Here is a 27173-nt window from a genome sequence, read left to right as displayed (position 1 = left end):
AAAAATAAAATAAATACAAAATCTCATGGAATAAAATAATTATGTTAAGGCCAGTGGACAATTGAGAAAAAAAGTAAAAAAAATACAATGAAATAGTGCCCACTTGCCAAGCCTGGTGGAATTACCGGTAATTTGATGAAATAAAATAAAATGAATAAAATATAAAAATCAGAAAGAATATAATAGTAATGTCAAGGCTGGTGGACAATAGAGGAAAAAAGTCAGAAAAATATAAAACACTACCAAGCCTGATGGACAACAACGTGCCTGTAAAAGTCAATTCAACCAAAATAAAATGAAACGAATTATTGCCACGGATAATATTTTACCCGCAAAACTAAAATATAATGGTAAAATATAAAATCAAATGTAATAAATAAAATAATGTCAATGCTGGTGGAAAAACAGACAATGGATTAAAACGGCGGACGCTAGGACCGGGAAGCCGACTATCTTAGACACCACCATCCCAGTTAAAAACGTCTGGAGCGCCCTCTGCCTCACACAGTCCGCAAGGCTAGCTTCCCATTAATTCTAAGCGGACGTTTCCGCTTTGACAGGCCAGTGTCTGACGCCCCAGTCACGCTTCTCCGCTTCATCCTCAGCGGACGCGCAGCCCCTGTTCAGGGCGAGACTCGGACTGCCTTCCCCGCCCCTTTCAGACCACCTCCCGGGGGACTCTTGCGGAGCGTATTGTCCCCGCCTCTTGTGTCGTTCATGCGGGGTAAATCCTTGAGCTAGCTTGGCGCTCTGTTGCCTTTTTGGAAATCTCCGCAGTCATAAGCAAAGATGGAGTGTGCGTGGAAGCCAGACGAGCAAGGACTCCAGCAGATTTTACAGCTGCTCAAGGAGTCCCAGTCGCCGGATACGTCCACGCAGAGATCCGTGCAGCAAGTATCCTTTTTTTTACGTCTTAATGTCGGGGAATGCTAGCGTTAGCCGATGCTAGCCGCCGGTGTTGAACGTTATACAGGTGCCGACCTGTTGTTGTCAATTTCATGTCGGGTGTGATAAAGTGTTCGCGCGGTATTCGATTTGTCCGCATGCTTCGCAGTCTATTAAATTCGACGCAAATAAAAGCACTTAAAATCTGTCTGGTATTTTTATGCGATCTTGCTTAAATTTGAGCCTTTTTCGGGGTAGTGTAGGTCACTTAGGCGCCCCCAGACAAACCCGAGCATTCGGCCCTCCACATTCATGAATTCTCCAAAAATTGAGGCCTTTTCGAATTGGATTATCTAATGTAGTGGCTGTGGGTCAAACTGACCCGTTTGAAAGTTATTGATGAATGATTTTTAATACAAGACTTCTACACGCCTTTGCACACATTTTTTTCTCAAGCAATTTTATTCCAATGCGTTTTGATCTCGCAGATATGTTTTGATAAACAACACCCGGGTGAAAATGATCCAGGATTATTATTGCATTGCAGTATGGATGGTAGGACAATAAACAAAAGATTCTCACATTTCTGTTCATTACACGTGACCTCAGCTCAAATTGTTATGAGTTGTGAGTAAACACAGGCATATTCATGGGTTTTTCCATTTTTGACCTAGAGGAATTATTTTTTTCCGTGTAAATTTGACATAACAGTGTTGAATTTTGGCTACACGTTTGGGTGTCTAAATACACCCCAGAAAACATTCTATAATGCTGCTCACAAAAAAAACAAAACAAAAAAAAAAAACAACAACAGGGATTCTGCAAAAGTTTACATGTTTTTTCATGTCAGGACAGGAACAGTCCATTTTCAAATTAAGAGCAAATTGAATGGAACATGACTCTTGCAAAACCTTTATTTCTGATGTGTATATAAATGTTCATTGTCATCAGTGAGAAAAAAATTCTGACAGTGCTCTACGCTGTGTCATCATTTCTATACACATAATTAACATTTCAGACTGTATAATTTGTAACAGCTTATATTGTTGTTTCTGCCATCAAGTAGAAAACAGTTTAATCTTTCTGACATCATCTCTCTAGACATCACTCTCACTGATTGATGAACAATTATGTTGCAAACTAGTCATTTTTTTGACCAATGACGTGAAGGCAGCCCTGTCGCAATTAACATTTTTGCCCTCCAACAAAAAGAAATGGTCGTAAGTAAGTAAATAGGTTTTCAGACAGCGTCCGAGGTTCCGTTATTGGCTCGTCTATCGCTCCGTTGTTCTTTGGTTGCGCTCCAGGGAATTTAATATCTTTAATATCTTCAGCAAACGTCGGCTCGGACCCCAGGGTGAGCTTGTATTAGATTTTTGCGGAGGAGATGGGTGTGTGACGAAAGAACTGATGCCGTGAGAGGAAAAGATTCCTCGTGCAATCAGATTGTCATTTAAGATTCAAAATAGACAAAACGAATCGCAAATTAATGGTTCATCTTTTTTTGATGATCAAATTTAGTACCTTTTCAAATCATCCAATGGAATTTTAATCTCTCAGTAGTAAATATTTGTTTTTGTGGTTTGTGCTTTGAATCAAATTGGAACGTTTGCAAACATTGACTTGAATGGTCACCAAATAATAATTGCAATATTTACCTCTTTATGGACATCTTGCAGACCAACCAAGTTACTGAATCTCAATTAACGTTTGGTTTTACTTTTCTCTGCTGTCGATTAAAAAGTATCCCGTTTTTTAATAAATGTACGGCATGTAAAACTTTCTTTCTTACTCCGATTAATTAACCGACTATTAAAATAATCGTTAGTTGCAGCCCTGTAATCGGGAGTCTCCCAATCCAATATTGATATCAGACATTGGTCTAGAGCTGTCAGAATTAATTAAGTAATTGATTATTTACTTAACGGTCAAGTATTACAATAATCGACTTAATTGTTTGGAGTTTAACTTAAAACTTAAAGTCTTGATCTCAGCCTCTCATCCGTAATTATTCCCTCATTTCCTCTCATCCGTAATTATTCCCAAATACCGAAACCATAAAGGAAAAATTGTATCTTGGAATCGGACCAACTATCTGACATGCATAGCGTGGGTCACATGACATTTTATGACCCATGACATGCAATTCTGATGTAGACGTGGAGCTTTTTTGCCGCTCTGCCTTTTTCCTCAACCGCCTTTTTCCGCAGCGATTGGAGCAGCTGAACCAGTTTCCCGACTTTAACAACTACCTGATATTTGTTCTGACCAAGCTCAAATCCGAAGGTAAGCGCGCCCGTGACGTTTTTATCCCTGGACGCACCGGACTGTGTCATTGTTTATTTTTTTACGTAAGCGCCCCGATGGCCGCGACTCCGCCGACCCGTCGGCCGCAGATGATGAGGCGTTCGGGGAATATGGGTCGCTCTAATTTTAAACCCGATTCCTGGCAGCGCTCGGCCCGCCGCTCCGCTGTCTGAACGGCGGATGACCTACATGTCCGCCGCGTCAAGACATTCGCTGCCGTTTCCCTACTTAGCCTCAGATGTGCGTCTTTGTGGCGTTGATCGTGTTGAGCGACCGTTTTTTACCTTTTTGCAAAATTAAATTTCATTCTACGTTCCGCGAGCAACGAATGGAAAGCGGTTTCATAACATCACAAAGTCCCCTTTTTTCCGATGCGCTCACCACCAAATTACCGCTCAGAAACGTATCGCTTAGCACAATTATGCTCATAATTATGGTCAATATTCAGTGAGAGTTGGGCTCAAGCTGTATTGCTTTTCGATCGCTTTAAAAGGCCAATCTCATTTCACCCGCGAGGCTCTTGGAGGGGGAAAAAAAAGTTAAATCTGTTTGCCGCGCGCTTTGAACGAGAGAAAATCCGCTGCGCAAATATTCCGTCCGGATTCCGCCAAATCGTTGTAATTCGTAATGGATCAGACCTTATACAGCGCGTGTGATTTCTAAAAGGCTTAAGTTGCTGGACGCGAAAGACGTCACTAACGTCGGCTTTGCATTCTTACGGCGATCCAACTCAATTGAATTCCCTCGACCTGAAAAAAATACCGCACCTGTTTATAGGACACCTTCGAAATTTTCCGGGTCAAATTCTACTATTGTGTATGTTACGGTGTACTGGACTCGTAAAAAGGTGGCGACAATATACAAACTATAGCAAAACAGAATAAATCTCAACTAAAGTAAATATTTCAAATTTTCTTGTGTTCAAATGCAGTCAGTGTATGCGCTAGAAGCGCAAAAGTTGCACACCATACGTGTTTCACCAAGTTTATGGTCGTGTGTATATGACGAAAGACAAGTAAAAAATGAGTCAAATGAAATAGCTTTCCGTGTTCTCTAACCGGTGCACACAGCTTGCAAGTCTTAATTGAATTATCTGGAGATATCATAACCTTTGCACGATCCTCTCAGTTCTAGTAATTATGTAAACAAGTGTGTGAAACTCGGACCTTGGTTCGGGCTGCTCGCTTCTTTCCTTGAACATAATGCCGTGAGGTTTTGACAAACATTTGGCAACATTTGTAACATAAAATGATGCCTAACTAATTTTCCTGTTTTCAAAATATTTCTTTTTCACCGAGCAGACTGCAACAGCATTACAAATATAACCTTTTATATTATTTTTTTGATAATCAACATCTTTTAGTTCAGATTCAAGTTTCAAGAGTTTTATAGTCAAATGCATTGTAATACCACACAATGAAATTCTTATTCTGTTCACTTCCCCGGGTGGACTACATTAGATAATGGAGCAAATAATAAAGTAGGCAATGAAACAAAACAATTCAAAATCATTCATATCCTTTTTTTTTTTTCCTTTCTTTCTTTCTGCAAGACGAGCCCACGCGCTCCCTGAGCGGCCTAATCCTAAAGAACAACGTAAAAGCTCACTATCAGAATTTTCCTCACGGCGTGTCGGATTTCATCAAGAGCGAATGTCTCCAAAACATCGGTGACTCCTCGCCGCTTATCCGTGCCACCGTGGGTAAGTCATTTATTTATTTATTTTATTTCGGGTAGCCTGGTCCACATGTTGTTTTTGCAATCTCCAGCTTTTGTGTTTCCGATCCCAAACAGGAATTTTAATCACCACAATTGCATCCAAGGGAGAGCTGCAAAACTGGCCGGATCTTTTGCCTAAACTGTGCCAGCAGCTGGATTCAGAAGACTACAACACCTGTGAGGTGAGACCGCGAGACGTTCGGGTCCTGAGCCTTCATTTCAAACAAGCTTGTCAAACTTAATTGTACAGTAGTTATAGTTTGTCACGCGGATGTGATCGTGAAGTCAAATAAATTTCAAGTTTCACACATTTACCTAGTTTCGAAGTCAGAGACCAGTAAAAACTGTTCCAAAGACAGATTGGGAACAAAAAAAAAAATGCTTCTCCTCGTGGCTGAAACCAGAGGGCAAATATGTGTTGCCAGTCTTCCTGACAACTTTTGTTATTTATTTATTTTTTTTCGCTCAAAACTCGCAGAAAAAGCATGCCTGAGAAAACACCAGAAGTTGGCCATTTTGGTTTGAAATCATCATTTCAAAATCCAATTTCTTAATGGATTAAAAAGAAAGTCTGCTTCCAAAACCTGCTTCATTCATCCTCATGAAATTGAAAATCAATATCTATCATGAATTGACTCCTAAAAATGTTCAAGAAGCCATGTCTGAAAAGTCACGGGAATCGTTTGGGTGTCGTTCTTGACCATTTACCCGCAATAGATTTTATTTCTTTATTTTTTGAACCAGCCAAGCGGAATTAGCTTTCACTTGATTGTTTATGGTTCGGACAACATGACGCAAACTAATCTCTGCCCATAAAATAGGAAAGTCCATTTCCGCAGCTCCGCAAGGTCAGAGTTTGAGTGTGTGAGCAAGGCCCTGAGATTTACACACGCCCCCCTGCAGTATTTCCTATCCTCATGACCTCACTTTGGAACATTTAGACCATCGCCACCAAATAAACCTGGAGCGCGGACGAGTAAATCCTGCTTTTTGGCGGCATCTTTGTCTATCTGGCACAAAGGTGCGGCATGTCTGTATTTTATTACTTAGCGCGGAATTAGACGAGGTACGGCTCGGCGACAGAGCTACATCTGGATCGCGTCCCGCCAGCCAGATGAGTGTGTCGCAGCTGGAGCGAGCAGACGCAATTACAGAATTGGCGAACGCCATATGGCCTCATTTTGCGGATGATTTTGGCACACCGGTAAACACGAATGCCGCTGCCACTTTTCTTTGTAAACAGCTAATCCCTGCTGTCAAGTGAGCCTGTTGGCTCGCAAGCTAGCTAGCGGCTAACGCTGCTGGTCGCGGTGTGGATTACTCTGATGACACGGTGGGGGATGTTCCAAAGAGTGAAGACAATAGCTTTGTAGCATCGATCTTTATTGCCATTACACCTGCACGAGCATAAGGCAACGAAATTCAGTTAAACGGGCTAGAACCGTCCGAGACACAAAAGCAATAACCGACAAGGGAATATGGGACAGCCAGGTATGTTGGCATGCAGCCGCTTTGCTGCGTGCTGAGGTCTTAGATAAGAAAGGTCAACACAAGGGATGAGGAGGAGATAATAGTAAAACACAAGGGATGAGGAAGGGAAAACGAGTCTTCTGCCTTTTCCCCAGCAAGGGCTATAGTATAAGCCTGAAAAAAAAAACACACACATGCATAAATAAACATCTCCACAAAATCACAAGACATACATCGAAGGGTGGGTGGGAAATATGGGCGGTGAGGGGGAAAGAAAAAAATTGTTTATTGCTTCATTTTTCGTTATTGTTATTCATTTGAAGCATCCATTTTTTGATATTTGGTTTATGTGGAGTAAACATTTTTCCCGGTAAACTCATTTGAATACAGATGTATTCAAAAGTGGCTGATGGATTATTCAGGAAAAAAAAAGTTGTAGTTTATAGGACGCAGCCTTACTAATGGCCTTCATTTTTGGGGAAAAAAAGTGCATCTTATGTGCTTATAGTCCGAAAAATACGGTAAAATTAGCGGCTAGCAGCTAGCAACCGGTTTTAGCCTCATCATCCCAGCTAACTGTTGTGCATCAAATAGTGAAAAAACTTAATATCCATGACGCTGGAACGATGAGGAGCCATAGAGAAATTTCTTCCTGTGCCGCCTTGCCGACGAAGCTTATTCCCGAGCGGAGATTTAGGTCACGGCTAAGAATCGCAACGTGTGCGAGGCTTATAATGTGACAGCAAATGTAGCAACTCCTCATAAGACCGCGACGGTGATTTCGGAAAGCAGCTTGGACGCCTCAAAGCCTCTTAGTGGTCCATCATGACGTTGTTGGCTAAAATGTCTGCTTGGTCATGTTGCGTTTGGACTGACTTTCTCTCAGAGTTGTTGGTCATGTGATCTTATTGTGTTTCAAGGGTTTTCCGTCCAGCCGTGACTTTGCACATCTAAGAAAAGACTTGTCAATGGTTTTTTTTTTTTTTTTTTGTCCTTGCTTTTCCTTTCTTAATTGGGTCTATCACACTCTAGTGTTTTTTCCCCCTTTTTTTGCTCTTCTGTGTCTGTTTTTGCTCTTTTTTTTAATATCTCTGGAGTTATCGTTTTTCTTTTTTTCTGTGGGCAATCCATTGAAAAAAAAAACTTATTTCTGTGCTTCTGTTTTATAATTTTAAAACTGAAATGTTTCGGAGGGCGTCTGCTTAAAAAACAACTCTGCATCTACAGTGATTTGTTTTTTGTTTTTGTTTTTTTACCCTTGAAATTTTTTTTTTGTCATCAAGTCCATTGATCCAAAAATTAAGTGTGATTTTTGAGTAATTTTGAGAAAATTTTTGAGGGGTCTCCTCATGAAAACGTCAACAACTGTAGTGATTTTTTTAAAGTGGGAACTCCATTAATCTTTTGCTTTTTGTGAGTCTACGCATAAAAGTCATTTGATCTTAAAATAAATTGAATTGAATAAGTTATTTTTTTGAAGTTGAGAAATCCCTCAATGATTTTTGAGCGATGTCCGTTCATAAAAAAACATCTACAAGTATATTTTTGTGAGAAATCTCTGCATTAAAAGAAAAAAAAAACAAAAAAAAACGTTTTTGTGGGTCTACTTAAAAATTAAAATTATTTGACGTTTTAAAGGTATGGAATACCCCTAAAAAGCCCTTCAATGTCACGTTCACTTACTTGTCTAGTCCTGGTGACTTCCTGACCCGAGTTGGTTTAAAGGGTTAAGCCGTCCCCGAAGTGACACTTCTACACCATCCGTCCCTCGTTTCTATAAAAAGAGCCCAACGGGTGACGGCGGATTACTTTATTTAGAATTGCTGTCTGCATGTTGGTTATTTGTTCCTGGAGGATGAAGCCGTCCAGTCAGTGCTTGTGCTTCTTTTTCTTCATATTTTCATATTTCTTTTTTGAACTGGTTTTCATATTAAGAAGCGCGAAACAAATGTTCGCGGGGGGGATTGTTTGTATTTAATTTTTTTTGACGGCGCAAGCTTGGCATCGGCGGAATGCTTTGGAGACCACGCCCGCTTTTTGCTCTCCTTCTCCGATGACACGGAGGTGCCCCCCAGCATGTTTAGCACATTGCTTTGCAATTTCACACTGAGGCCCAGGGTCTGTATTACTTATTCATCTTTTTCAGCTCCCCCACATTCTGCCTCGTCCGTCCCGATGGCAGTGCCGCCATGGCAACGGTTTCCATGGAAACCCATTTGGGAAGTCATCAGACCGCATTGTGCACCTTAAAGTGTGAGGGAGTCGCTGGTCACTATTCTCCATTTTTTTTTTTTTCCTCCCGAAGGAACCTCCTCCAAAGCAATGAAATAATTCAGAGCAAGACAGACATTGCCAAATAGAGAAAAATAGAGATACACATTTTATACAAAGCGATATCACAACATAGCCACAAACAGCGCAAAAAAAAAAAAACGCCATTGGGGGACTGTTTCAATCTAGCGTCACGTAACAATGAACATGTCTGTCAAAATTAAAATTTTAATGTGGACGCAGACAAAAAAAAAGTGACAAAAAATGTGAGGGGACATCCCTAATTTCTAACATAGTGGGAAGGGTCAACAAGTTGACTCATGTTCCAATTAATTTACTTTTCATTTGAAAAGCAAACGTATAGTTCCTCTCATCATTGTCCAACATTAGACGCTAATACCACCTACTGGCAGAAAAATGACCTCCACACAAATGTGACTCAGTTTCATGTTTTTTTTTTTTAAAAACTGCATTGAATACATTTTTAAATACGAATAACAATAAGGAGATGAAGAGCTCCATACCAGGGCCTGACCAATTTATCGGTTTATTGATATTAGCCCCTTTTAATATAACCATACTTGGCTGGAATTTGCAGATGATCCCCTGAAATGGCCTTACTTACGTTCTCATGCAGCAGTAGATGCTAATCAATGGTTGAAGCACCCCACGTGATGTCCTTGTGCTGCCCTGTCACCTGCAAAGAACGAGGGATTATTGTCCTTAGCTTCTTATCTTTCGCCTCGTCAAAATGGGGGCTTTGAATGTTTGGTTTTTTTTCCATTCCCATTGTCCAGGGGGCCTTCGGAGCCCTGCAGAAGATCTGCGAGGACTCGGCCGAGATCCTGGACAGCGAGATGCTGGACCGTCCCCTCAACATCATGATCCCCAAATTTTTGCAGTTCTTCAAGCACAGCAGCCCCAAGATCAGGTTTCTCGCCACGGCCCGATAAAGTCGTCCTTATTCTCACGGAAGCGCACGCGGGTTTCTTTGAGTGCGCGCTTGCCCTTCGGGCCAGCATGTGAGCGACTCTCTGCTGCGCTTTGTGCGTCGGCAGGTCTCATGCCATCGCCTGCGTGAATCAGTTCATCATCAGCAGGACTCAGGCGCTCATGCTGCACATCGACGCTTTCATCGAGGCAAGTGTGACCGGCGCCGCGTCGCATGATCTCTCCTTTGCGTCAAGTCATGTGAGACGGCTGTGTAGCGTCTACACAAACCACCCGGACGTCCGTTATCTGTTGCGTTAATGATGTAACGTGACTGTTTGAAAATAGGTCGTTTGGGTGACACTAAGCTATTTTGGACTAAAGGAGAAAATGAGCTCATTTTGGTCATTCGACTCCTTGCCCAGAACGTGCAGTCGAGATCCTTTGCTACTCCCTCTTCCTGTGTTTAGAACCTGTTTGCGCTGGCCACCGACGAGGAGCCCGAGGTGCGCAAAAACGTGTGCCGGGCGCTGGTCATGCTGCTGGAAGTGCGCCTGGATCGCCTGCTGCCGCACATGCACAGCATCATCGAGGTGAGGGACCAAAATCGCCTCGATTTTCCGCGGCAGAGAACATTTTAACGAAGGAGCTCTCGTCTACGGCCGCAGTACATGCTCCAGAGGACGCAGGACCAGGACGAAAACGTGGCGTTGGAGGCCTGCGAGTTCTGGCTGACGTTGGCCGAGCAACCCGTGTGCAAGGAGGTGCTGTGCGGACACCTGTCCAAGTAAGGAGCGATTGATTGGCGGCGGGCCTTGTCCGCCGATTAAAAACCGCCACGGCCGACCTCGACCGTAAACATCCGTCACGTCGGCCCGTCGCGATCGCCGCCGAGTAATCGCTCGTCCTCGGCCTTTCGACATGTGCGCCGTCCCCCCCCGCAGGCTCACGCCGGTGCTCGTCAACGGGATGAAGTACTCGGAGATCGACATCATCATGCTCAAGGTCGGTCGAGACGGCGAAATCACCTGACGGGCGGGCCCATTTCCTGACGAATGGCTGCGGGCTGGGCAAAATGTTTGCTAGCTCGCGAAAAACGTAGATCACATAGATTTGTGTATATAAATTAAAAAAATACCGTAATTAAGTAAGACGTACATTTTTTTTTCCCCAAAACGTAGGCCAAAAATAAGGCTGCGTATATATCGCCAGTATGACAAAAATCTCCTTGAAAATGCGATTTGCCTCCCAGGGCGACATCGAGGAGGACGAGACCATCCCGGACAACGAGCAGGACATCCGCCCTCGCTTCCACCGCTCCCGCACGGTGGCCCAGCAGCACGAGGGCGACGGCATCCAGGATCAGGATGAGGACGACGACGACCTGGACGACGACGACGACGCCATCTCCGATTGGAACCTGCGTGAGTCCCCGGCGCCTTCGCGGGGTTTTTTCCGAGCTCGGAATTTGGCCAGACCCGACCCAGACCCGGCGTTTGTTCTCAGGTAAATGTTCGGCGGCGGCGCTGGACATCCTGGCCAACGTGTTCCGGGACGACCTGCTGCCGCACATTCTGCCGCTTCTCAAAGAGCTGCTCTTCCATCCCGAGTGGGTCGTCAAGGAGTCAGGCATACTCGTGCTGGGGGCCATAGCCGAAGGTAATGGGACCTCTCCCTCCCGCAATTTCCGAGGGGTGTCGACGCCTCGAAATGACCTTGATCTTTCGGACGGCGGCAATTGCTTCGCCATGGTCTGAAAACCGCTCACAGTCTAACTGTAAACATTTGATTGTGAGGTATTTAAAAAAAATATATATATATTATTATCAAATATAGTTTTTTCTCATGTATTGCAAAGTTTATGTTATAATACCAGCAAGAAGTGAAATCCAATAGAGGTTGATTTTTTAAATTATATTTTCAGTACATATGCGTATATTTTTCATTTGCTGTAGGTTTTGAAATTATGAATGCGATTCTCTTTATTGTTTTTTTTTCTCCATTCCATAGTTTTCATTTACTATGTTTTTTTTTTTATTGTTTTTGTTAGCGAAAGGTGAAGCTCTCTATGGCAAGGCAATACTTTATTACAAAAAAAAAATCACTATTCTCCAGGCTGCATGCAGGGCATGATTCCTTACCTCCCCGAGCTGATACCTCACCTGATCCAGTGTCTGTCGGACAAGAAGGCGCTGGTGCGTTCCATCACCTGCTGGACGCTGAGCCGCTACGCCCACTGGGTGGTCAGCCAGCCCCCCGACATCTACCTGAAGCCCCTCATGACTGAGCTCCTCAAGCGCATTCTGGACGGCAACAAGCGCGTGCAGGAAGCCGCTTGCAGGTATGCATTTTTATTTATTTATGTATTTATTTATTTATTTACTCTGTTATTTGATTAAATAAAAAATGAGCAATATTAAACACTTTTTATCTTGACCGCTGAACACTTCGTCTTGAATCGCTATTTAACTGGCGTGCTGTCGCATCTGACGTTAGCGTCGTTAGCATGTTAGCATGACACACAGGAAGTACTCCTCATGACCTGAAACTAAACTTGAGTAAACTCAAAATTACCTCAACATGAATATCATTGCTCTTGTAGACTTTGGGCAATTAATCTTATGAATTTAAAGTTTTTAAAAGCGTTTTTGGGGCTTGGAAAGGAATTGGCTATTTACATGTAAAAAGCGCCTCTAATTACTAAAAATTGCCGTTACGAAATGACTTCTGGAAGGAATTAATTTCGTAAGTAGAGGTACAACTATAAAATATTGCACACAGTTTGCATCCACATTTGACTTGAGCCAATGTGTTTTTCTCTTGGCCAGCGCCTTCGCCACCTTGGAAGAGGAGGCCTGCACGGAGCTGGTTCCCTACTTGGCCTTCATCCTGGACACGCTGGTATTCGCCTTCAACAAGTACCAGCACAAGAACCTCCTCATCCTTTACGACGCCATAGGAACGCTCGCCGACTCTGTGGGGCACCATCTCAACAAACCGGTAGCTCCACTTATTACGTCTTCTCTTTGTGTCCCCGGCATCCCCGGATAGGACTTAAATATGGCCCTTTATTCGTCAGGAGTACATCCAGATGTTGATGCCGCCGCTGATTCAGAAGTGGAACCAGCTGAAGGATGAAGACAAAGACCTCTTCCCTTTGTTAGAAGTAAGTGGCATCCGATGCATCTCCCGCGCGCCCCGGTATTCTGGGTCCGACCCGCTCTGCTCTCCTGTAGTGTCTGTCGTCTGTAGCCACGGCCCTGCAGAGCGGCTTCCTGCCTTACTGTGAGCCCGTGTACCAGCGATGTGTCAACCTGGTCCAGAAGACTCTTGCTCAAGCCATGGTGAGTGGAACACGCCCCCGGAGTTAAAGTTCGGTGTCCGGATGAAAAATGTGATGAAAATGGCAAGTAATTTTTGACGCCGATGACGTGCAAAAAGCTCCTGAAAATTCAGTTAAAAACAGTTACTGACAGAATATATCAATAAAAACCTTCAAGATAGTACATTTTAAAAAAATATGACAGCTACTCATGGTAAAAGTAAATAAAAATCTTAAAACGTTACAAGTTAAAATTAACATGAAAATAACCGAGAATCAACTAAAGATGATGATAGGATACAAAATGCAGTAATGGTAAAACGAAATTAAAAAATTCTACTGCATCATATAATACATAAATAAGACAAAAAGGAGTAATGAAAAATTAAAGAACTAATTGTTACATTTTAATTAAAAAAGTCAAGTAAGAATCCTTATAAAAAGTTGCAATGAAAAGAAAAAGATACAATTAATAATATAGTTTAAAAAGTAAGACAACAGGTAAAAATAGGTCTTAAAAAGCGAAATGTAGAAGATGATAATGATATATAAAATACAATCATGGTAAAATACAAAAAATATTGATACATCTACTAATGCGTGAATATGGAATGAAAATGAATAAAATAATAAAAAAGTATATTTCCACAAAGTACTGATATTTTAAGTAAATGGGAATTAAAAATTGATGCAAAATAAATGCATATGAACTACATAAAATTACATTAAGAAAAATAATATTTGGTCATCAAATATTGACAAGGAAATGAATCAAAAGAGAAGGTGGTAAATAACGTGCAATATAAATAAATACAAGTAATGGACAAAAATCCTAATTCATAAACAAAATAAAAGCGCGACAGAATTTTATTTGTGCCGACTTGTCCATCCTCCCAAGCTGTACCAATCGCAGCCGGAGCAGTACGAAGCGCCCGACAAAGACTTCATGATCGTGGCCCTGGATCTCTTGAGCGGCCTGGCCGAGGGTTTGGGAGGCGCCGTGGAGCAGCTGGTCGCCCGCAGCAACATCCTCACGCTCATGTACCAGTGCATGCAGGTCGGGCGGGCCCTCCGCCTTGGCCGCGGCGGCCGCCTCAAACGGCTCACCGCTTCCTTTCCTTTCGGCTCAGGACAAAATGCCCGAAGTGCGGCAGAGCTCCTTCGCGCTCCTGGGGGACCTGACCAAGGCCTGTTTCCAGCATGTCAAACCCTGCATCGGTACGCTCTTCCCCACTGCGGAATCATGAGGACAAACACGAGCTAGTCTCATGGTGTTATTTTTTTGTTTTTTTTTTTAATCTAGCTGACTTTATGCCCATACTGGGTACGAATCTAAACCCCGAGTTTATATCCGTCTGCAACAACGCGACATGGGCCATAGGAGAGATAGCCATACAAATGGGTAAGTACCAAATCGAAACAACGGGAAAGGCACGCTCACTTTTTGAAGTTATACGTCTATATGTAGAGAATGTGAAAAGTCTCCACACTTCTGCCATTTTTTTTTTCATTATTAACAAAACAACTCATAACCGACTCACATTTTTAAACGTTTTCAATCACATTCCATCCCAAAAATTTGGGAAAATTTTTATGTTTTCTTTTTTTCAAAGAGAAAAGCTAAGTACTTGATGGTTTAAGTAATCGATTACTTTAGGTAATAAATATACAGAAGTAATTGATTACTTTAGTGCAGAAAATACTAAAGTTATTACTTACTTTCGGGACTAAAAGTGCCATTTTTTTTTTTTATTATTAACAAAACAACTCATAACTGACTCACATTTTTAAACATTTTCAATCACATTCCATCCCAAAAATGTGTTTTTATGTTTTCTTTTTTTCAAAGAGAAAAGCTAAGTACTTGATGATTTAAGTAATCGATTACTTTAGGCAATAAATATAATTAAGTAATTGATTACTTAAGTGCAGAAAATACTAAAGTTATTACTTACTCTAGGGACTAAAATTGCTGAAGTACATACTTAAGGTACTAAAAGTAAAGTAGTTGATTACTTAATTTAATTAATAAAGTCAATAATGACTTGCATTGGGTACTGAAAGTACTAAAGTAATCACTTAAAATACTAAGATTACTGAAATAATCGATTGCTTTATTATAGAAACTATAAAAGTAATTGCTTACTGTAGTAAAAGTATTAGAGTAATGACTTGATTTAGAGACTTCAAGTTCTAAAGTAATTACTTAAGGTACCAAAGGTAAAATAATGGATTACTTAATTTAGGTAGTAAAAGTACTGAAGTCATTACATAAGGTACTGAAATTACTGAAATAATCAATTACTTTAGTCCTTTCTGTACTAAAGTATTTGCTTGCTTACTTAAAGTACTAAAGTGATTACTTGCTTCAGGTACTAAAGGTAGAGTAATTGATTACCTTACGTTCCAAAGCGGCATGTTCATTTGAAATCAATATGATTTATGTCGGGCTCTCTTTCTAAATGTACTTTTACTCTTTTACACTTGTGTTAGCGTTGTTTTTAGCATCCCCTTTGGTCATTATTTTTGCGTTGAGTTGAATTTTCGTTTTCCAGGGCCCGAAATGCAGCCATACGTTGCCGTGGTTCTGCACCAGCTGGTGGAGATCATTAACAGGCCCAATACGCCAAAGACTCTTTTGGAAAACACAGGTACCACACTGTGGCGGTACTGATCCGAGCCAGAGTGGCCGCCACGCACGCAAACAGGACACACACGCACATGTAAACACACATACACACACCAAACAGTCGTATATTAAATTTGCTCTGTCTCTTTGAGCCAATTGTGCCACCTAGAGGAGTCAAAAAATATCACAAGGGCTTCGTGAAGCTTCGTTTGTCCTTCACCAGGTAGTTAGCTGCAAGCGCTAACGCTGGAGACTTATGCTGTATTAAATCATGAATATGATTAATATTTAATGGCAGTTTGTTGACATTGTTACCTTTGTGACGGCAATAAGAGCGGAGTCGCGAGGACTCAAGCTAGCCACTCCGCTAACACGGTTACGAAGGCTAGCGTCAACATAAAAGCCTTTTACGGCAATCGCGTTGACGGCCATGTAGTATTTCGTATTTTTAATTGGAAGTTGGCTGATGCTGTTCGTCTATTGTCGATTATTTCTTCGATTAATTGGATGAAATTTGACTTTGCCTTTAAGTTAAATGCAAAACGATATTTTATCATTTTCACTTTGTGAATTATTGTTCATTTTAATCACTCAAATTAACAAAGCAGCGGTATTACACAAGACAGATTGATGTCGTACGCCCCAACGTTTTTGAAGCTGATTAAGTCACCGATTTGGTCATTGTTTTTCCAAATTAAAATCAAATGTATTAACGAACACAAAATATAATCGAACAACTTTCTCGAAGAACTACAAAAATCAGAATACCTGCTGTCAAAAAGCTGAAATTTTCGTTTTTTCTTTTGTGGTTCTCTAAGCGATTATTAAAATAGTGGATTCTCGATTAGCTGTCGATTAATCGATGTTTGTTTGTTTTTTGGTATCATTGTTTTAAAAACCAAAGCAAACATGAGCTAGGCGCTAATGTGTACCCCTCATGGTAGAACGTTACCAGGAAACTCGCACTTGTACAAACGCACAACACATTCAAGATAATCCGAGTTTACACTTTGCCCTCGTGGACATTGAGCAGGACGTTTAAAGAGACAAGACGCAAGTGCAAAGTGTCCATTAGAAAGAAGTTGCCAACACGTCTTCCTGTTTGTTTGCCGTCACTTTCTTTGTTGCTTTTATTTCACGTTCTTGAAATGCCCAGTGCATATCTGCCAATTGATGTTCAATGTTGTTTGGTGCAGGATTTGGATGCCGCTTTTCCACTCTGATGGTAATGATTCAAACGACTTGGTGAATGATTGGTGGAGTCCAAGTCCAAGATTCTTAGCAGCCACCGGGGCTTGAGTTCAACTTTGAATTAGGCCGGAACCTCCAAAGTTGAACGCATACAGTAAAAAGATAAGAAGTTACGGCTAACATCTTACATATTCACATAAAAACGCAACATACCACTTTGGGCTGTCACGTCTGACGTTAGGGTCGTTAGCACGTGTTAGCTCTTTAGCGAGTGGGCTGAATGACATCACACAGGAAGCACTTCGCATGACCACAAACTAAACTTAAGTAAACTTGCTCAGACATAAATATTATTCCTCCCGTGGACTTGTAAATGATGCTTAGATCACTGGGAATGTAAATTAAAAACATACAAGTTAAACATCCCAAAAATATCATCACCATCACACCAGCACCATCTCAAGGCAAATAAAGGAACTGCATTCATGTTTGTCAGCTGCTACAATTAATCTGATTTAAATTAAATGGTTTCGGACTTTTGTTTTTTAATTATTCTTTACTTGATATATTTTTAATTCAGTGTTTGACGCATTTTTTTTACAAAAACATTCATTTTATTTAAATGGTTTGGGCATATTTTTCTTCAATTCAAACTTTGGAGGCTCCACTAAATAAATTCTTCACTTCTGAAATATTCCAGACTATCCTGCACTGAACTTGATACCGAAGAAGGGAAAAAAAAAAAGATCATTTTCATCTGCTTTCTGCATGTTTCATTGGACTTGTTTCCCAAAAATTTGCCTGTTTGTTTTTAATGAGAATGTTGCATAGTTGTGTGTCTTCTTAAACTTAGGTCCTCGCTCCTCCTCCTCCTCCTCCTCCTCCTCCTCCTCCTCCTGTCCTTCTCCTCCTGTCCTCCTCTGCCTCATACCAACCTGCTGTGCCTGGATATTCTCCTCCCTATCCTCCATGTTGTCATTTCTGTTTCGAAAAGAGCGGCAGCAGCAACAGCAGCGACAAAACAGACTAAAACAAAACACACACACACACACACACACAATCTTGTTTGTTATGCACAATTAACATTGGTGAGTTTAAGGGAGAAATGTGCTTGTCGTAACATTTAAAGGGGACATATTATGGACTTTTTTTTATTGCTTTTTTATTGTTTGTTTTTTTTTTAATTCCAAAATGTGATTTTCACACTAACGCAAGCCTGTATCATTTTCACAAAACCATCCCAAAATGTTGTTGTTTAAACAAAAGACAGAAAAGGCATAATGTGTCTCCTTTACTGGATTTCACCCCCCCTTCAAAAAAAAAACAAAAAAAAAATCTCGCCGACGACTGTCTTTGTCCAAGTTGTCAATGTGTTCTCCCTTAAACGTGTTTTGTATGTATGTCCTATTTTTTGCATTCTACCCTCCTGGACTGCAGGGGGCGGTAGTGTGCTAACAGCCAAGTGAAATCTTGTGTTTTTTCTGATCATGCAAAAATTCTGTTGATTTTTATGTCTCTGAGTTGTGTGTTTTTTCTTTATTTTTTTTCTCCTCCCCACTTCCCCCCCCCCCCTCCTCCTCATTGCTCATGTCTTGGTTGGCGTTTGGTGGTGTGTACCGTGATTGCGTTACCGTAGCAATAACAATTGGTCGTCTTGGTTACGTTTGTCCTCAAGAGGTGGCACCCATGCTACAGCAGTTTATAAGACCCTGGTGTGTATTATTCAATCTTTTTTTTTTAACTTTCATTCATCTTTTCTCTGTTGCTCTTCTTTCTCCTTGCTGTCGCTCTCTTTCCGAAAAAAAAATGTTTTTGATTTTTCTTTTTGTTGAGTTTTGTAATCATTGCCAATCATGTGACTAACCCTGTCCTCTTTTAGGTCCTACTTGCAAATTTTATTTTTTATTGTGTCTAGTTTTTTTAATTTTCTGTCCTTGTCCACTGCCGGCAAGCTAAAATAAGATGCGAGGTGGTCACATGACAGCTGGTGGCCAATCAGAGTAGGGATCGCATTCCCGCTCTGCATCCCAGCTGCCGTGTCACCGTCTTCCCTCAAAACTGCCCAATATTTTGTTTTTGTTGTAATTTTTTTCTTTTTTTTCTACAATAGAAATCATATATGGTCCTTTAGTAAGTCGTCGCCAAATTTTGTATTTTTTTTTTTAAATATCAATTTGAATTATGGAAGCCCATTACAGCCAAAAATGTTATTCTGTGAAATAGTTTTTCAGCCAAGTACCCCCAAGTAAAAGCAACGTTTTGCAAAAAAAAAAAAAAAAAAGTCACTTATCAGTTTAGCAGTTGCTTGCGTTGGTTCAGTCTGCTTGCTTCTTTTATTGAAAATAATGCTAACATTAGCTGCAACAGACACCGGCTGCTAACAGCCAACTAACTGACTTCCGCCCGGTAGTTATTGTAAGTAAGAATACGTCCGATACAAAAATGTGTATCCGTGCGTCAAAACTCGCCGTACGTGGCTGACGTCTCAATCTTCTTCGAATGGCGTCGCCCATACATTTTGCCTTCATTTTTGAGAAAAAAAATGGTGTCTTGTATTTGGGTGATTACTACAATCCGTCAAAATTTACGCCTCAAAAATGTGGAACGCGGGCCGCAAATGGCCCCCGGGCCGTAGATTGGACCACCGGCCTCGCAGGACTTGTTTCTGTCTCATCTTGGCTTAAATGGGCATCCGTAGTCTCGTTTGCCGCTTCAATTGATTTTTTTGCAGGGGGGTTATGATTTTTAACTCCCATTTTTATGCTAAGATAAAGCCTAGCTCCAGTGAGTCAACTTTTTGCTGGGCCTCCGTATTAAAAGCTGCGGTCCCCCCGTCGGCAGGTGCACCTCCTTGCGGAACATTCGAGACAACGAGGAGAAAGACTCGGCTTTCCGAGGAATTTGCACCATGATAAGCGTCCACCCGGGAGGAGTGGTGCAGGTGAGTTTCCAAATAAATTGATCATATAAACAAGTGTGTGAAAATTGAGCCTCACGTCATCTTCCTTTCAAAAGGATTTTATCTTCTTCTGTGACGCGGTGGCATCCTGGGTCAACCCCAAGGAAGATTTGCGAGACATGTTCTACAAGGTAAAAAGCCGAGCATTTTTTTTTACTCCGAAGTACGGCGACGGAAAAAAAAAAGCTGGAAATTTCGTTACCGAGCGAGGGGTCCCCGAACTTTTGTGTCCCGATTCGATTTTGCCTGGTTTCATTTCAGATCCTTCATAGTTTTAAGAACCAAGTGGGCGAAGAGAACTGGAGACACTTTTCCGACCAGTTTCCCATGCCGCTCAAAGAGCGCCTGGCCACATTCTACGGGGTCTAAAAGGGGCGGGGTCAGTTTCCCAGCTCATCAACATATATACCATTTTTTTGTATTTTTTCCTCCTCTAAAGGGACTTTCTATTTCCACGCAGGTCTTTGATGTCAGAAGAGAACACGGAAAAGCTCTTTGACCCAGGCAACGCCACGCCCTTTTACCGGGGGGAGGATCTACCTGACGGGGGAGGGGCTTGCCCCACACCTTGCGGTAGGGGGTGGGAGGGCGGCGGGACTCCGCGGGCCTGCGCCGGCACGGAACGGGGGGGAATCAGGACAAAATAACCCAGTCACCATTCATAATCACGTCGTTTGTCTTTGAGGAGCCGCAAATTTCGGACGTCTCGGTATCCGAAAGAGCCAATCAGGTCCTTTCGGGATGATCGATTTTCTCCAATGGTAGAAAAATACGAAATTACCACAACGAGGGCGAAATGTGTTGGGGGGAGGGGGTGGGCGACGATGTCGGATTTTTCGAGGAAGAGTCGATTCAAACTTCAAATTTTGCGAAAAGTTGGAATAACGCTACTAAAATTGGAGTTAAATCAAACCTTATTTTTGAGATTTATTTCATTCATTTGAGATTCATTTAACACGAATGATCGTTTTTACTAGACGAAAGTCGTAATCGTCTGAGAATAAAGTACTTTAAGACAATGGTAATAATTTTACGTGACAAAAAGTCCGATTTTTAAAACGGCCGCAATAATGATGCTACATGTCACGATCTTACGGAAGTCAAACTTTGTGATGACACTTTCTAATTTAAACGTTTCCCGATGATGTCACCACGATGATACGAGCCTTATGTTTACCAAGTCGTCGCTCGACATGAATTGTCATTAAGACGAAAGTCGTCATTGTTTGAGAATAGTCGTACTATAAGACAAAATAGTTGTCATTTTACTTCTGTTGTAGTTGAATGAAATTGTAATTTGGGATTTTGATTTTACGAAGTCCGTTTTGGTCGTTTTTAACCAGACTGAGAACTATGATGTACTTGAAGACAAAATGGTTGAAGTTTTCCCAAAAATTAAGCTTTAATTTGCAAAGTATTACATTGGAATTCAATGTGAATGTTTTACGTAAATAAGACACGAACAATGGCATGTTTTCACCCAAAAATTGACGAAAAAGCGGTACTTTTACGAGAATAAAGTCACAGTTTTATGTGAAGTCAGTAATTTACCAAAGTCATCACAGAAGTACTTGGTGTCATTTTATGAGGTTGAAGTCATAATTTTACATAAAAATAAAGCCATAATTTTACAGCGACAAGTTAGAATCTCCGCAAAAAAAAGCCGTAATTTTACAACGGAGGTCTAATTTGACTCTGAATTTTTTTCAAACTGTCACCGTTTAATGAAGTTATTTCATACGAATATTTGCAAACTGTTACAATAGTTGTAATTGTGAGACAAAGTCCAAACGTTACATTATATCTTTATTTATTAAATTTCACATTAATATGACCGTTTTTTTCTTTGAGATAACTGTTCAAAAACGTGACTTTTTTCGTAAAATTATTACTTTTTTGTCGCACTATTTCGGCTTTGCAACAATGTTGAGGAAGAATGCTAGTTTTGGGGAATCGTGTAAAAAACAAACTCTCCATGATAACGACGTAACCGTGAATTTTTCTCCCCGACGCATTCTTGTTGTCTGATCTTAGTTGTCGTGTCTTGTGCATGACGTTGGGGATGTTTTTGTTTGTTTTGTTTTTTTTCTCGTGAGCGGGGTTGTTTTGGTCTCGTGCAAATCAGTGGCCCCACGAATTCAGCGGGGAATTACCGAGGGGCGGGGCTTTAGGAAAACGTCTTACGACACTGTGATTTGGTATGTCGATGTTTTGCCGGTACGTTTTATTTTTTTCTCCGTGTCCTCGCTTTGGAAATACTGTGAAATTTCATTTTGTTTTAAACAGCCTGAATGTATTCCGTAATCAATTGGAATCAATGTTTTTTTCCGCCCTCTGCTGGCCAGAGTAAAAATTGAAGGAACTTTAACCCTGGTTAAGTAGAGCCTATTGTGTGAAGTGATGCTGCTAAAATTGTTCATTTTAATGCATAAAAAAATGTTAGATTTACCTTTGTTTGTTACAAAAAATAGGAGAACCTCTAAAGTCCAGCACGGGTTCATGTTGGAGTTCGGTTTGAAAAAGTTTTTGAAACTTTTTGATTTAGTTTCGGTCAGGAATTTTTGAGTGGACGATACAATAAAATTAGTACAACTCACATGCCTAAATTTCACATACAACTGAGTAAAAAAAAAAAAAAAAAGTAATTTTTTTTGCGGCAATTTTTTGTGTGTAGAGAAATTATGATTAATGTATTAAATTCCCAACATATATATATTTTTTTTCTTTACGCTCCCTGAGACCCTCCTTGAGCCAAACACTTGAAAAATAAAAACATGTAAATTTCACTTGGGTGTTAGCACACTACTGCCCCCTGCAGTCCAGGAGGGCCTTTATTATTAATATTTTTATTTTTCCTCTCGTCCGTCCGTGTGTGCCTTGTGATTAGGCCCCAGCTGACCCGAATGAATTTAAAAAATCTTTCGGGAACCAAAACCTATTGCCGGTTTGTCCAACTGGACCGGAGCTTTGGACTTAAGAGGTTCTTAGCAGCGCTATGAAATACTGCAAGGCCAATCCTCACGTGTACGCCATTTATTCTTTTTGTCTGTCACATTCCGAGTGTTGCGGTCGCTGCTCGATTGTGCGTGCGTGTCATCATGGTGGTTTTGCTACTTGAATACGTCTTTTCTACGTGTGGTCCTCAGGTCATCTGTTTTTGCCGGGTTTTGTTTTTCGGAACCCCGTCCCAATTGTTTTTTTCCCTTTAATGTCAAGTCATTTTACCCAATGGTAGAAAGATGTTCATCCTCCATGTTGAGCTCAAGTAATAATCGGCGATCATGCGGCTAGTTTCCTAAAGTTGGAGCTTTAATTTGAAAATTTTCAGGAATAATCTTCAATTTGTGCGTAGTTCTTTACAAGCATGAAGCCATAAATAGATCGGAATAGTTTTACAAGACGTGCTTTTTCAATTTTAAGAGAATGAAGATGTGTTTTACTGTGACTTTGTCGTTTTGTCTTTTCAGTCATAATTAACGAAAATAAAGACGTAATTTGACATAACCACTTCTACATACAAAATTAATAAAGACGGAATTTTACGTAATCGTTACAAATTTCTGAGGATAAATCTGCTTTTCTTAAGATCATGTCGGAGATTGAATTGAAATTGTATTCACGATTTGTAAAATAAATATGCTAAAAATGTAATTTTGTCATAGTTACCAAAGCCTTAGATTCAGGAAGTACAGTGTTGGAATTTTTTAAAACCGAGCTCGTGATTTTACGAAAATAGTCGTCATTTTTCGTAATTTGACAAAAATAGTCGAGATTTTTCAAGCATAGTCATTTTCCCAATATTGAAGCCATAACGTTACAACTATACAGTCGTACTTTTGCGGTCTTGATTTTATGATAAGTCATAAGTAACGAAAATTAAGTAATTTTACATAAAAGTTAGTCGTGACGTTTCGTAATTTTACGAAAATAGTCGTGATTTTTCAAAAATAGTCATTTACCGTTTATTAAAGCTGTAATGCTAACTATTATCCAGCCGTACTTTCGTGGTCTTAATTTTACGGTCATAATTAGCGAAAATGCATTTTACATTCAGATTGTTGAAATGTTTCAATAATGTTTTGACCAAAATAGTTCCAATAGAGCAAAAAGTAAATTCAAATTTTATGGTAAAATCGTAAATTTACGAGTTTTTGTGAAGTAGTTTAATACTGTAATTTTCAAAGAATGTTTAAGATTTTACAACAATGTCGTATTTTTAAGCAAATACTAGAAGATTCAAAGTATAATTTTATGATAATATTGTCAAAGATCATAGAAAATTTGCAATTTCACGAATTTAATGTTGGAACTTGTCCCAATTAGTCACAACTTCTTTGGAAATAAAGCTGCGATTTTACAAAAAGGATGAAGTCGTTTCAAAAACAAAAAAAGTGAATTCCCCCTTTCTTTGAACACCACTGTTATTGGCAACCTGTTATTTTATGTCAAAACGTGATGAAGAAAAATGTCCCTAAAATGGAGGCTGCGAAAAAAAATGGAATTTGTATGAAGCTTTACAACCGAATTTGAATGTGAATTTTCTAAAGCGCCACTGCCGTTTTATTTGGATTGTTTTTATTCCGTTTTACTTTGCGTAAAACAGACTGTTACACTGTATTCAAATGAATTTCATTGCATTTAACTCATTCACTGCCATTGACGGCTGGCTGGTGAATGAGTTTGCTAACCAATTATTTCAAATGTTTTCAAAGTGAATGAACAGGTGAAATTGTTTCTTTCGACTAAATTTTTATTAATTTTTAATTAATGAATTTTATAATTAATGTGAAGCGCCCTTACGCTGCCCAGCCCTCATTTAGACCATCTGTTTTTGTTTTTTTTTATTGAATTTGGCACTTTTTTTCGAGGAAAAAAAAATAATCCAGCAAGTATTCTGTGTGCCATATTTTGCCCGCCTCCTTTATAAGATTTGCCTTTTTTTTTAAGATCTGCTGCTGAAATAAAATGAAGAATAATAATTTTGGGGCCACCAAATATTTTGAATCATGCAAATAATATATATTGTACTGTTTTTGTAATATTTGTAAAATGTCATAGTAGCGGGTGCGTGACTGGTTACCATTGCTTGACTCTGTACATTGTTCCAATAAATCGTTTACATCATGTGCCTTGTATTGTATGAGTTTGAACATTTATTTATTTATTTCGCCGACTATCTCGTAGTTTTATCCTTTTCGTGGTGTCCCTGAACGCATCTCATAGTGTCCCAAACGTCACTGAACGCAACTAGCGAATTCGCCTTTGGCTTTGGTTTGTTTCCTTCTCAGTTCGCCGTTTGCTACCGTTTATTGTCGGCTCGTTTGACATCGCCGAGTGGCTCAACTCGTTGTCGGCCGACCGGGACTTTTTTTTGGATCGCGAACCGGGCGGGCGAAGAGGTGGAATTTTTGTCGGCTGGGGAGGGAGGGGGAGAAAAAGGGACAGGGGAAGGGAAAGGAGGCGAACCCGAGCAGGACGAGACGGGGCGGGGGGAAGAGAGAGAAAAACGAAGCAGCAAGCAGGCGGGATATCGTTGTGGATGAATTTGGCCATTTTAAACGCAAAAGTAAAGTTTCTCCACAAGTGTCGGCGGCGAAGAGGACAAACGACAACAAGATGATTACGCCCTACTTTGTGGACAATTTCTGGGTATGTTGTGTCTCATTTCTGGCATGTTTACACCGGTTGCACGTCTTGTTGTGTTCGTGTAAAATTACTTACTCGAATAAGTTAATGTTTCAGTTAAACTACTCCGCCATTGTTAGTGCTGGATTTATCATGGTGTTTATTATGTGTTATTTTGTCAACGCCGGAATTTGGTAGGGCCTTTGAAAGCAAAGCGAGAGCCCACCTAACGTGAATGTCAAAGTGTACGCCCCCCTGTTTCTTTGTCCATTGCTGATTGGGTAATGCGTCTTGTCTGGGGTCGCTCCTCGCTCTGTAGGACGAGGCCATTGGCTGGCGCCGCTATCAATCAACGTCTCTTAGGGGGGCCGTTTACGCGTCATTTTTCTTCCTTCCGTGAAGTTTCGGTGAGAGTCCAGATGTTTATAAAGTTCCCCGATAGGCTAAAACACACAATTTCGCATGTTTTTAAACACTCTTGCGAATGCAAGTGTTTAAAATAAAAGCCTCCTTTTGTTTGCCGTGCAGTGTCGTCTTTTCCCTTGCCCAAAGGTCGTTTCGCCACGAACATAATTTGACGTGGCTATGCTAGCTTAGACAAGTTGAGGCCTGACATTTTGAACTCTTAATTCATATTTGCATTTATTTAAGTTCTTTCTGGTTTCGTTTTGACGCAAAAGGCAAAGGAGTTAAGACACTGACTTTTCAGGCATTTCTTCTGGAATGTGTGTGTGACAAAAACACAAAAATTCCACTATAAATTGACCTTTTTTTATGCAAAGGCTACTACTCCTTAAAATATTTTTCAGTTATGCTTAAACAATGCTTTTTACCCAGCTGAAAAGGGTAAAATAGGAGTTATGCAAATATGTAGTAAAAAAGAAGCTTATACACTATTGTCTTTTTGAATGGTAAGTTCAGATAGCATGTAAAATGATAAATATGACAACAGATTTTATGACAGTAAATCCATGAGGTCAAGAAAAGCCTCCTAGAACTTTAATGAACTTTAATTGGGGTTCACCAGAGACACTTAAATTGTAACTCCAGATAGAATGGCAAATTGTAAACACTGATTAACAGATGTTATGACAGTCAAGTCTTAAGGTCAGGAAAAGCCACCTAGAACTTCAGAACTTCAACTGGGAGACACTTTGAGGTAGTGCGCTTTTCTGTTACAGTGTTATCTATATTTTTTTGACTTATCTTAAAGTAATTTGTTTTTCAATTGAGTTGTACGCGGTTTTGAAGTGACTGTTTTTAAAGTAGTCATGCCCCAAATTTTCTTTATAATATAATAATTTGTGCGTTCAATATTGTCTCAGCACAGTATTTTGTTTAATATTATGTTTGTGGAATATGAACGAAGCCTTTTTGTCTTTGTTTGTGTCATAAGTTAGCCGCTAGCGCCACACGGTGGTTTTGAGGTCTCAACACGTTTGCGAGTTGCCGTTGAAAGGATTAATGCAAAAAAAAATCAGGGGAAATGCATGCTAAAACATCGGCTTTGCAATATGTCCAAAATGGACAATATTCCCGATTTTGAATGGCAGTAAATGAGCCCGACATGGGCTAAATTGAACATCTATAGGGCGTATCTCTCGACCTCATTTAGAAGGGACGGCAGCGTGACATATTGAAAGTTGTCATCTTTTGACGATCTATGCAATATTTTAGCCGCCTAGTGTTTTTTTTTTTTTTTGCATGGTTTTCCTTTGATATTACACATCAAAAAGCCCGAGTTGGGTCAAAATTTCCCTTATGGGTTAATAGTGCGGTGAATGTTTGGAAGTGATTTATCTTGGTCTCTTATTTATTACACAAAGCCTGACGTTTGATCAGGGTGTTTACACTTTTCACATCCG

At 40.4% G+C, this 27173-nt stretch overlaps 2 protein-coding genes across 7 annotated transcripts in view; both read left to right on the top strand.

Annotated features, from left to right (window-relative positions):
• The first annotated feature begins 522 nt into the window (after positions 1–522).
• On the top strand, positions 523–24807 carry tnpo1 (transportin 1). Of its 2 annotated transcripts, XM_088434501.1 has the most exons (24): positions 523–894; positions 3096–3171; positions 4745–4894; positions 4987–5093; positions 9450–9583; positions 9711–9792; positions 10053–10175; positions 10251–10369; positions 10527–10587; positions 10835–11006; positions 11089–11241; positions 11698–11923; positions 12411–12582; positions 12662–12748; positions 12819–12926; positions 13803–13961; positions 14035–14122; positions 14208–14306; positions 15460–15555; positions 18361–18436; positions 19566–19665; positions 19740–19814; positions 19945–20062; positions 20144–24807. In XM_088434501.1, the coding sequence occupies exons 1-23, from the start codon at positions 790–792 to the stop codon at positions 20050–20052; spliced, it is 2676 nt and encodes an 891-aa protein (XP_088290627.1). In that variant the 5' UTR covers positions 523–789; the 3' UTR covers positions 20053–20062; positions 20144–24807. The 2 variants fall into 2 exon arrangements, 1 of the variants encoding a protein (XP_088290627.1); XR_015867908.1 differs by lacking the exons at positions 18361–18436; positions 20144–24807 and having other exon boundaries at positions 19945–20017.
• Positions 24808–24965: 158 nt separating this feature from the next.
• fcho2 (FCH and mu domain containing endocytic adaptor 2) overlaps positions 24966–27173 on the top strand; it is a 34077-nt gene continuing 31869 nt past the window's right edge. For 4 of the 5 annotated variants that reach the window (XM_088434493.1, XM_088434492.1, XM_088434497.1 and 1 more), the window contains exon 1: positions 24966–25332. In XM_088434493.1, coding sequence (XP_088290619.1) covers positions 25300–25332 — 33 coding nt within the window. In that variant the 5' untranslated portion in view covers positions 24966–25299. The remainder of the gene's footprint in view (positions 25333–27173) is intronic. The other variant, XM_088434495.1, reaches the window with a different exon arrangement.

The sequence above is a fragment of the Hippichthys cyanospilos genome, chromosome 15, assembly GCF_059441005.1.
Source record: "Hippichthys cyanospilos isolate Australia breed blue-spotted pipefish chromosome 15, RoL_Hcya_1.0, whole genome shotgun sequence".
Classification (NCBI taxonomy): domain Eukaryota; kingdom Metazoa; phylum Chordata; class Actinopteri; order Syngnathiformes; family Syngnathidae; genus Hippichthys; species Hippichthys cyanospilos.
The sequence above is the reverse complement of the archived record's forward strand: the minus strand, read 5'-3'. Positions and strand labels throughout refer to the sequence as shown.